General features: G+C 35.9%; 1 protein-coding gene across 9 annotated transcripts in view; it reads right to left on the bottom strand.

The window, feature by feature from the left end:
• Positions 1-289: 289 nt before the first annotated feature.
• GRB10 (growth factor receptor bound protein 10) overlaps positions 290-12,285 on the bottom strand; it is a 263,879-nt gene continuing 251,883 nt past the window's right edge. For all 9 annotated transcript variants that reach the window (XM_031957203.1, XM_031957205.1, XM_031957204.1 and 6 more), the window contains 5 exons: positions 10,452-10,568; positions 9,766-9,832; positions 8,020-8,107; positions 5,670-5,763; positions 290-3,565 (listed from right to left, as the gene is read on the bottom strand). In XM_031957203.1, coding sequence (XP_031813063.1) covers positions 3,419-3,565; positions 5,670-5,763; positions 8,020-8,107; positions 9,766-9,832; positions 10,452-10,568 — 513 coding nt within the window. In that variant the 3' untranslated portion in view covers positions 290-3,418. The remainder of the gene's footprint in view (positions 3,566-5,669; positions 5,764-8,019; positions 8,108-9,765; positions 9,833-10,451; positions 10,569-12,285) is intronic.

The following is a 12,285-nucleotide window of genomic DNA, read 5'->3' as shown; positions in this document are numbered from 1 at the left end:
GTCTCAAAGAGATAGGGAAGATGATTAGCCTTGGGGGCCCCTTTGGTACCCATACAAGAATAGGAAAGGCCTTGGCATACTGGATGGATCCTGTGGCAAATTTATGGGAGGTCATCCACCAGATTCACACAGAATGGGTAGATGTGCACTCTCTGTCATTAGAAGCAATGAGATCACGGGTCCATTATTGTACTAAAGTTTAATATCTTAAGAACCTTTCATTATTATGCCTGATTAATCAGCCCCCCAAAAAAGTTTTAAACATAGAAACCAGATATTAACAGCAGTATAAAATGAATAGCATTGTATTAATGTTTATTTCTAATTACAAGAAACAGAATATCAGTCCCTTATTTGTACAAAAATACCTGAAAGATTACAATTAGGTTCACAAGCCCAAAAGCTATTTACAGTATGAAGCAAAGCATACTGAATAAAGGTTTTGTCTTTTAAGTTAATACCTTTTGCATTCCCTGAAAACTTTTCAACTTTATTCCGTTTTACAGTTACTACAGATCTTGCATTGTGACAAATATAATTTACGATAAGCAAGTCTTGCCACTGGAAAGGTGCATTGATTGGTCAAACTGTCAGATATTTATTTAGTGCAGAAAAGACCAGACAAAACATCTAAACTGAGGCACGTGTTTCTTCAAGGTTTAACAAATAAAAGCTTTCTGTACTTTAACACCTAGTGTAACATAACTTAACTACTAACTTTATTACCAAAACCATTTGGCATTTTCCTTCTCGACATATTCAAGATTGCTACATGAAGTATTCATTTAGAAAATAAAAATCACAGGCAAAGACAAAAAAAAATTCAACAGGCTCCAAAACAACCCTGAGCGTCCCCTTTACATTCATGTCATTTAAATACAAAAATAAAAGTCAAATGTCCTTCAGTCCTTGGTTTGCTAAGCTGGAACCCAGCTGATTCTACTGATTCTACTGGATTTATTGGTTGGTTGGTTGGTTGGTTAGTTATAGGGTGGTACTCTCTCAGAGACCCAGCACAAAGGAAAGTGGAAAGTGAGCTGTGAGTTGGTAGAGTAAGCTTGTGGCTACTCTGAGACTGGTTACTTTCTCAAATAGTTCACTTAGGCTGGAAAAGTACAAAAGACTAAGTCAACCATCTACATACGTACAAAATTGTGATTCATAGTCAAACTTTTATTTTTCTCCATTTAAATAAATTGCAAGTTTATAAATACAAAACACTGCAAATACTAGCTGTCTACCAGTGGTGGGTGGGGTGGAAGGGGGGAAATGCATTATTGGAACTAATCTATGTAAACAGAAAAGAAATCTTATAGCCAAAAAAACTGAAAAAAGATTTATTTCAATCCACCAAATAGAAAAGTTTATAATAGCTGTGTCTTCCCCCCGAAGTGAGGCTGAATCAGGCATGCAAAGTGAAGTTGGAAATATGAACAGTTATTAGCCAAATTTCTGATTGTTTGAAAAGAGTGGCTAAAAAAGAAAAAAAAAAGTCAGGAAAATGCAGTTCAATATTGCAGTTGAAAAACACATTTTGCTAAAAAAAAAAAAAAAATCTCCATCTTCTAAGTAGACATTTCATGGAAAATACTAAAATGTGATCTGTAAACTAAAATACAGTGTTTCTATACCATCGACATAGTTATAGCTGATATGTATTACTTAAGCTTGTTACATTTTTGTCTTAAACTACCGTCAAAGCTATATATGATGACCAAAGAGCAGTATGAAATGGTTTTTTTTTTCCTTCAGCAGAGAGGATTTTTAAAGCAATCCAGTGGCTAACATCAATCAGGGAGCCGGTCCGCATTCTCACTGCTATTTTAAAAGAAAACTATTTTGTTCACCACAGTAGTCTGAACACCCTTTCAAGTAAGCACTTTCCAATCTGCAGAAAAAAAGGGAAAATGGCTATTTTCATGTCTGGTTTCTATGTTCAGAATAAGAGGCAAGGACTGAGAGATGTGGGATGGACGATCACAGCAAAGACTGTGGCTATGGTCTTTCCAGCTCATCAGAAAAAAAGGAAAACCCATATTGTGTTATGACTAAATATTCAATTTAAACATTTACAACAAAGCAATTCTGATCATAAGCCAGTAGTAAAGTAGATGCTGAATCGGCTTGCAGTCAGCTGGCTTACGTGTGTGTGTGTGTGTGTGTGTGTGTGTGTGTGGTGTGGTGTGTGTGTGTTCCTTTCAGCAGGATGGAGGTCACAAAATCAAAACCTCTTAAATATCAGGTTGAGTCTGTGTCCATTTGGTTGTTTGTGAATGTTTCTCACCATGGAGACACTCGGGACACTCACTGCAGTAAACAAAATAGGAGCCATTTTTTTTCTTTTAAACTCCTGGAACTATACCCGTGGTAGGGGCTGGGGCTGCATTCGGTAGCATTACTTAGCCTCTCAACGGGCTGATGATGGTGTTTCTGAAAGAAACTGAAGACCATGGAGGACACAGAACTAAAGGGAAAAAAAGCCAATCATTTGTTCTAAGGAGCAGATGAAAAGCACTGGTGATTTTTCATAGAAACCAGCCTTTTTTGAACCACGAGTATGGTCATTCTGTTGTGACTGTGTAATAGTGAATTTCCTAAATAAAAACTATTTGGGAGAAAAATATAACACAGTTGTTAATAACAAAACGTTCAATTATTTGTGCATAGAAATTGGACGACTAGACTGGAGAGTCTCATGACTGGATCCATTAATTATGCTACACGTACACCAGTCATTTCCCTAAAGATAAAAACCTCACAAATGATTTTTGAAGTTCACTGGGTGGTGGAGTTATAGTTTTAGAAGTGAATTCACACTGCTTTAATCAGCTGCAGGCAGAAACTGCCCTTGGAGAAATGCTGAGACCCAAAACTTTAGGTCTTCTAATTCTGACAGACGGAGACTTTTTAGCTCCTGCATGAATTGAAAAGCCACATCATGTCCTAATATAGGCTGTATACAATATCCAAAACAAAGTAGGAGTGCAAAAAAAAAAAAAAAAAAAGTGTGATCAATACAAAAAAAGTAAACACACCAGTTTTAATTGTCAAGATTATTCCAGGGCAAGAGTCCTTTTTCCAATGATTTCTCTTCAGAACCTGTTCCTGTTAAGTGGCCCAGTCAAGATGATCATTCCAGTTTAGTCTCAAATTTGCACACAATTCTACATTCCTTCCTTTATTTGGCAAGGGGAGGAAGGTGTGCTGGGATACTCAGCAGCAGATCATTCTTAGGTGTTGGACAAACCAGGAAGATCTTGGTCTGTTGGCACCCACTGAATCCATCCCTTTGAGTGTCTCGAGGTGCAGAACAGAATTTTTAAACCAATTTACAGACCTGCTTACTCATTCCAGTGTTAACTTTCTTTTAGTTATTCTTCTAGCAAATCCAGTCTTCAACCAAGAGCCAAATTCAAGGTCATAAGGCCACTCTGATACAGTGATGTTTGAGTTTGCAAGGCAAAACTCCTTTGTTTAGCTGGTAGAACTCAACAAGTTGGATCAGATCGGTGAATTTGGTATTTCCGTCATCAAGGCTGAAGAACATCTGTCCCTCGTCCTCACACTATGGGAACAGAAATATTTTCAATGTTAGTCTACTGTAATTTTTTTTTATAAAGGCCAGAATTACATAATAGGTTAATTAGTCTTTACTTAAGAAAATAGTACAAAATTAACTGTATGGTAAAATACTAGGGGATAATGCAGTAAGGTAGGAAATTAAACTAAAGCTCAATCAGTCTTAGCTTCTTAGCCTGGCTCTTGCTATTAACATGATGATGGAGTTTTATAGGATTTAAAAGTCCTCCCTCTCCTTTCTGTAAAGCAAACAAGTCATATTTAGGATTTCAAGGAACCAAGGAAGCACAAAGAAACAAATTCTATCCCTTCTTTAAGATCATACATTGACCCAGGGGTGGAATACGAACTTGAGTCTTGGGAGAATGTGCCGCTTATAAGGCTAAAATAATACTACTTTTGATTATGTGGCCAAGTGCCCACAAAAGCTTCCTCTTCTCAATAGTGCAATTTCCCCCTTAACTTAAAACTCTTGGTTTCAGCTTGCCTTTTCTTATTTTCTGAGAGTGTGTTATTGGTTCTTTGTACAGGGTGATTTACTTCTCATCTCCCCTTTATTCAAGGAAGCACAACTTAGTTATGCTACTTTTGAGTTTTTGCCAATCTAATAATACTATACAATAAGTCACAATTCTACAGTGGCTTTAAGGTTAACTAAGAGCTTTTCTAGGTGGAATAGGTAGTACTAATATTATTATACATAGGAGAAAATTGATAGGAAGTGACTTTTGCCAAGACCACATACTAGTAAGTCAAGGGAGTGATTCATTAGTTTGCTGATCACTCTTTCTGGATCTGGCAACATCATATCAAATATAATCATCTGGGTCTGCAGAATGGAAAATTTTTTATTATGTGGTATAAGAATTGCTTTTTTTGTCTTCTGACTCAATGTGGAAACAAATGTAGGGAAGTTAAGTCCTGTTTAAGTCAAGATTTCAGAAACTGGTATATATTTGGGTAAAATAAGTCTAATAATTTTCTTTATTTCTTCTTCATTTGTGGTGAATTTTCCTTTTTTCATTTTTGTTGCCTATAGTTTGTTTTTTTTCTTTCATTTTAAAAACCAAATCCATTATTTTATTTGTTTTTTTTTTTTAAAAAAAAAAAACAGCTTATTTTTCTTTGATTCATTTTTTTTTGCTTTCCATTTTGTTGATGTCTTCCAGATTTTCCTAAAAATAGTACTATGAGCACACGCCAAAAAGAGGCTCTATTTACTGTGCTATGTACTTAACTCTGAAAACAGCTTGATTTTCAGGTTGAAGGATAGAAGTTATTCAATAAAACTTGATCAAAGGGGAAGGACCTGGCCTGACCAACTAGCCTTTCCTTTTTAAGAAGCTTGTGCTGAAACTAAGATAGCCTTTCCAGATTTCAGCAAGTGCCTTTTGATATAATAGAGCCCTATGTACCAACTGTAGAACTATATTTATATTATTTTTGTCAAGTAATTAATTTGAGATTTAATCTTATTGCAAAAGTCACCCATTGTGGTTCAGTTTTACATCATGACAGTCCCTTAGGCACTGTCTTAGTGACACATACTGGTACTACAGAAAATTTTAGTTGTAACAAATGTATTTGGTATCTGCAAAAGGGCTACTACTAATGGTAACTGGACCACTGCTAATGACAAACACTATATTCCTCACTGACAAACTCCTGTCTCTACCCAATCCCTTCTATCACAAGCTGCACCCTTCACTGCCTGAATCATTCCTCAACCTTCCCCAGCAGAGAGGCTACCATTCTATCCCCCAAATTCAGAACCCCGATTCCAGCTCTAACACTAATATTGTGCTTGTGTATCATCTGCCTGGATAGATGATAACCTTTATGACTGATGAGTAAGAGGAAGGGGTAGGTGAGGAAGGGATTGAGGGAGTTCCATTAGACAGCCTCCCTCTCTCAGTAAAGGTCATCTGCTGAGTAAGATGGTAGAGGTAAAACATTAATACATGCCATGGTACTTAATATTTCTAGCTTTCGATTTTATAATTATATTGAAGATTAAAGATAAAAAAACCTGGTCACAATAAGTCACAGAAAGCAAAAGATTATAAAAATCATCAGGCAAAAATACTTACAGGTAAGATCTGGAAATTTTTGATTTTCTGGTGATGGCACAGTGTGAGTACAAATGCCTTTGGATTACTCTGGCTGTCACGGAGGAGGAAGAGCCTGAGGAAAGAACAAGACTGAGTTTACTGCTAAAATAAAAGCAGTGAAAATCATCAGTTCTAAATTATGATGAAATTCTGGATTTGGGGGTCAGAAAACCTTAGGTTTGAATTCTGTCTCTGTCCCTAATTAGCTATGTGACTCTTGAGTAATAATAGTACTAATAGCTATCATTTACAAAGTGATTTTAAGATTTACAAAGAACTTTATGCAAATATGATCCCATTTATAAGGTATATATATATACACCTTTATAAGAACCCTGGGAGATTGATATCATTATTATCCCTATTTTACAGGAAAGAAAACTGAGGCACAGTTGAAGTAGCTTGCTGAGGCAACACAGAGCTAGAAAACAATAGAGGTCATATGAGAACTCAAGTCTTGATGAATATTTGCTTATGTTTAAATTCAGCTTTCTACCACATAATTGACTCTAGCAGAGTAGATGTAGCCAAATCATTGGGGTGGATGGATGGTACAGAATAATCCATGACAATGAAATAAAATCAGAATGAGAGGGAATTCCTTTTCTAAAGACTAGATACCCATTACTGATCACAAAATAGAAAATTTCGACTATACCAAACTGAAAAGTTTTTGTACAAACAAAACTAATGCAGACAAGATTAGAAGGGAAGCAATAAACTGGGAAAATATTTTTACAGTCAAAGGTTCTGATAAAGGCCTCATTTCCAAAATATATAGAGAATTAACTCTAATTTATAAAAAATCAAGCCATTCTCCAATTGAAAAATGGTCAAAGGATATGAACAGACAATTCTCAGATGAAGAAATTGAAACTATTTCTAGTCATATGAAAAGATGCTCCAAGTCATTATTAATCAGAGAAATGCAAATTAAGACAACTCTAAGATACCACTACACACCTGTCAGATTGGCTAAGATGACAGGAAAAAATAATGATGATTGTTGGAGGGGATGCGGGAAAACTGGAACATTGATGCATTGTTGGTGGAGCTGTGAATGAACCCAACCATTCTGGAGAGTAGTTTGGAACTATGCTCAAAAAGTTATCAAACTGTGCATACCCTTTGATCCAGCAGTGTTACTACTGGGCTTATATCCCAAAGAGATTATAAAGAAGGGAAAGGGACCTGTATGTGCACGAATGTTTGTGGCAGCCCTTTTTGTAGTGGCTAGAAACTGGAAACTGAATGGATGTCCATCAGTTGGAGAATGGCTGAATAAATTGTGGTATATGAAAATTATGGAATATTACTGTTCTGTAAGAAATGACCAACAGGATGATTTCAGAAAGGCCTGGAGAGACTTACACGAACTGATGCTGAGTGAAATGAGCAGGACCAGGAGATCATTATATACTTCAACAACAATACTATATGATGACCAGTTCTGATGGACCAGGCCATCCTCAGCAACGAGATCAACCAAATCATTTCTAATGGAGCAGTAATGAACTGAACTAGCTATACCCAGAAAAAGAACTCTGGGAGATGACTAAAAACCATTACATTGAATTCCCAATCCCTATATTTATGCACACCTGCATTTTTGATTTCCTTCACAAGCTAATTGTACAATATTTCAGAGTCTGATTCTTTTTTGTACAGCAAAATAACAGTTTGGTCATGTATACTTATTGTATATCTAATTTATATTTTAATATATTTAACATCTACTGGTCATCCTGGCATCTGGGGGAGGGGGTGAGGGGTAAGAGGTGAACAATTGGAACAAGAGGTTTGGCAATTGTTAATGCTGTAAAGTTACCCATACATATAACCTGTAAATAAAAGGCTATTAAATTAAAAAAAAAAAAAAAAAAAAAGACTAGATACCAGAGAGTAACTGAAGATAAACAGAAAGCATTGTGTCTAAACCAAACTTTCAGGCCAATGATTTGATCTTTCTCTGCCTAGGAGCTAGGTGGCCCAGTAGATAAAGCACTGGGTCTGGAGGCAGGAAGAATTAAGTTCAAATGTGTCCTCAGATACTTACTTATACTGGGTAATCTTGGATAAATCAATAATCCCTGTTTGCCTCAGATTTCTTATCTGTAAAATAGAGTATGAGAATAGAACCTATCTCCCAAGATTATTTTGAAGATCAAATGAAATAATTAACTGTAAACTATTTAGCACAGTGCCCAACATAAAGTAGGGGGCTATATAAATAGTAGCTATTATTATTATTATTATCATTTCATTTGCTATGAATCAAAATCATTTGTTTAAGATTTTCTATCAACATTCAATTGAATTGTTTTCTTACCCATCCACAAGTCCCTGCTGTTTAATAATCCTATGGGATTCTTCCCGAGAGATCCTTCCATGAAACCAGTTTTGTGTCCTATGGATCACTATTTGAGAGAAGGAGAAAGTGTGAGTTACTGGTTTTGTTTTTTATCATATAAACTATTAACATACTTGATGAAACAAGAGGATCTCTTAATATGTTTGAAATGGCATTTGTCATTTTACCACTATACCCTTAAACCACCCCACTTCCTAACTTTAAATGATCACAGAGCTGGAAGAAATCTTAAAAGATATTTAGATCACATATGGAATACAACTAGACGAGATTAAAACATAAGTAGAAAAGGCTTAACAATATAAAAATACAACACAACACAAATAATGCTAATTTGTGGTTTTCTAAGTTAGGGTAGGGATCTATTTCTAGTTCAGTTGACACCACTAATTTTGACCAATTTCTAATTTTAGAAATGAAGATGGCTAAGTGAAACTTCTAATATTCAATCGCTAGAGAGATCATGAGAAATTTACACCTAATGAAGAGAAATGAGAAGTTACAATTACAGCTAGTTACCAAATACTGTGAATAACAAATTGCATGTATTATTAGAATTGGTACTTCATAATTTTTTGGACTGGAACCAATGACTATGTTTTACATAATTACAAATTTCAAATGGTACAAATTCAATTATGTGGGATTAATTGTTTGTATTAATCCAGAAGGTATGGGTACTTCAAGGATGAAGAGATCCAATGATGACAGTAAGCATTTGGAAACAGCTTGTGGTTGCTACATAAAAATGTAGTGTATGGAATAAGGATAATGAGAAATAAGACTGGAAATAATGGTTTTAACCAGATTGTTGAGGTCCTTAAGAATCAGGATAAAAAGTTGTTATGTGATTTTGTGACAACAGTGAACCATGGAAAGTTTTTCAGTACAAGGAGTGACATATGCCACTCCTGTGCTTTAGGAAACCTGTGCTTTAGGAATATTATTTTAGAGGCTGCATGAAACATGAATTGGTGAGGAAAGAGACTGAACACAGGAAAGGCAAGTAAGAACTACCTGACATGTATAAACTATACCTCATTACCCTTCTCCCCCAAACACTCTCCCCTTCCTAATTTGCTTTAAAAACCCTACAAAATAAAAATAAAAACTTTAATTGAGTGTACTGCCATCCTTTTAGTCACGTTGGTTTTCAATCTTGGGAATCACACTCTATTTTCCCACACCTCTCTCTCACGATCCATAGCTAAATCATGTGCTAAGTCTTGTGGATTCTACTTTCCCATTTTCCACATCTATTCCCTTCCCTTTTTTTGGTATAAGAAGGTGACTTGGAAATAGCTAGAGGAAAGTAATCATTCTTGGAGTAATCATTCCATCACAGAACTTATGATCCAAGAAGGTAGAGGAAGAACTTAGCAGAACTAGATAAATTACTTGAATTGGGTGCAATTAATTCCTATAGTCCATCTTCTGCAATGTAAGATGGGCTAGCAAGGGATGATCAAAGGATTTTAATCCTAAAAGAAACCTTAGAGGTGATCCTCATATTAGAGATAAGGAAAATTGAGTCCCCAAGAAGTATCACAACTGACCTGCTTATAGTCACCCAAGGTAATGAATAGCCCAAGATTCCTATGATTCTAAATCTAGAGTTCTTCCATCAAAAATAGCTTTTATGAGCACATTTCCAAATAAACAATTAAAATGAAGTTATACATCTACTGGACACCACAAATTTACCTGTGCTTAGCGTAGAAGGGTGGAGGGGACTTTGGCTACCTAAGACATTCATCCTTGTGCTTCGTTTCTGCAAAAGAAACCAAATTCCCTCAATTAATAATTAAGAATAAATTCAATTCTGACACAACCCAACAAGAAATGCTAGAAAATCTGGAAATAAGGTAATTCAGAATATAAAGATTCTATATATTAGATGAGTATACAACTCTTACCAATGGCCTTTACACCTTCTGTAATTAAAAGGAAACAAGGATCCTGTCTGGACTGAGTTAGACAAATCTTTATTTCACATAACACCTGTAGTGATACTTTTGTGTTTTGGTTTTTAAAAAGTATTTCCAACTCTGTCAATGTGGATAAAGAGGGTCTGCGAGTGAAAGCATTTTTCCCTTATTAACTGGACATATTTGTCTGCAAAAACTGGTTTGCAAATAATCAAAAAGAATCTGTTGTGTCTGTTTACCCTTTTAACCTTCTTCTAGACACCTCAGGGCAGAGATAGATGAGTTGTTGTGCATGAGAGAAATACTCCAATGTGGAAATTTTCTTCTTGCAGACCTGAACTCTGACTCATAGGGACGAATGATCCTCATGAGACCTAATCTTTGTTGGCCATCAGAATGGCCACCTGGTGGTGTGTTAGGGTCAAGGTCCCAAAGGGGGCTTCCTAAAAAGGAGCTTGTTACCCTCCAAGCATGGCCCTCTTCCAAGGCTGCGCTCTGGGCTTCCGCAGGATTCTCAATCACTCTTCCTGTTTGGCCGGAAAAGTCCATGGCTACGAGGGAGTTCTCAGACACACTGCGCTAAAATAAAAGAGAATTTTCTTTTAAAACTTGTAGTAACATACAGAGGGTACTAAGCAAATATCTTAAAAATAGAAAAAAAATCCCACTTTCACCCCCTCCCTCCAATCAATTGGTTGACAAGTCTCTTATTTCCTTAAGGGAAAAAGTTTTCCATCTTTGCTTCAGGAAATTTCCTGTCTGTTGTTATCTTACACTCTGATACTGGAACAGGTCAATTTACCACCTTAGGTCATTGAAGCTTTAATGACCTCATGCATAAAATAAAAGCCCCCAGGTCTGTCATCCTACCTTCCTGGGATTTTACAATTTGAGGGAAAGGCATCATGGTCAAGTTAGACATGTGAATGGGAAGGAGCATTTATTAAGTGGTTACCATGTGCTAAGTGCTTTATTAATATTATTTCAATTGATGCTGACAATGACCTTACAAAGGTAGGTGCTATTAGCCCATTTTACAGTTGAGGGAACTCAGTTAGACAAAGATCACACAGCTAGTAAGTGTTAGAAGCAGTATCTGAATTCAGGTCTAATTATTTCCAGATCCAGCATTCTATCCATTTTGCCACTGAGCTTGCCCTAGACAAAAGTTTTAATATTCCTCATCTAAAACAATAGCTAAGACTATAAATTGCAAAAAGGTAGCAATCTGCAATGGTAGAGGGAGAATCCCTCAGCAGGAATTCATGACAGCAGTAAAAATAAATGAATATAGAATACTGTATTATAACAATATGGAGAATTACTGTAATCTCTCCTGTGCCTCACTTAGCACTAGGGAACAAACAGAGTATGCTAAAGTACACAGTCTATGGAATAAGAGCTAGCTATCTTTCTGTCTCTCTGTCTATCTAATCCTTCCATCCATCCAGTCCGTCTGTCTGTCTGTCTGTCTGTCTCTCTCTCTCTCTGTCTCTGTCTCTCTGTCTCTCTTTACAGAGATGATGACTAAGAATATGACTTTTTTTGTTTTTGGTTTATTTCTTATAATAGCTTTTAATTTTCAAAATACATGCCAAGATAGTTTTCAATATTCACCCTTGCAAAACCCTGTGTTCCAACTTTTTCTCACTCTCTTTCCCCTAAACATTAAGCAATCCAATATATATTATACACGTGCAATTCTATACATATTTTCACATTTTTTAATGCTACACAACAAAAGTCAAATAAAAAAGGGAAAAGATGAGGGAAAAAAAAGCAAACAATAACAAAAAAGATATCATCGTCCGCTAGAGTGAGATCTTTAAAAGAATAAACAGGGCTCAATAAGTGAAAAGCATGTATGCTATATAGCAGAAAAGAAAATCATTGGACTTAAGATCAGGGGTCTCTGTTCCTGCTGTTAAATCACCCTTGTCAGTGTCAATTTTCTCATCAGTAAATGAGGATGCTGAACTCACGTTGTTTTGATGTGCTATAAAGTACCTCAAGCACTCTGGGAACCTAAAGATCAGCAATTATCATTATCACTAAAACTATTTAGAAGAGTGATCATTCATTTTCATATTTTATAAATTATAAGTGGAGGAGTGGAGCCTAGGGAAGAAGTCTTAACAATATGAAATAATCAAAGTATAAAAATTAAGATGGAAAGGGAATATTGAAAAAGAAAATATATTTTGATGAAATGGAAATACCACAGCTAGACTTTTCTGTTATGTATGATCTGATTTAACCAGAATCCCAGCTGCCCCCCAGCCCCAAGCTTATACCA

The sequence above is a fragment of the Sarcophilus harrisii genome, chromosome 1, assembly GCF_902635505.1.
Source record: "Sarcophilus harrisii chromosome 1, mSarHar1.11, whole genome shotgun sequence".
In the NCBI taxonomy this organism is placed as follows: Eukaryota; Metazoa; Chordata; class Mammalia; order Dasyuromorphia; family Dasyuridae; genus Sarcophilus; species Sarcophilus harrisii.
This window is presented reverse-complemented; position numbering and strand designations above follow the sequence as displayed.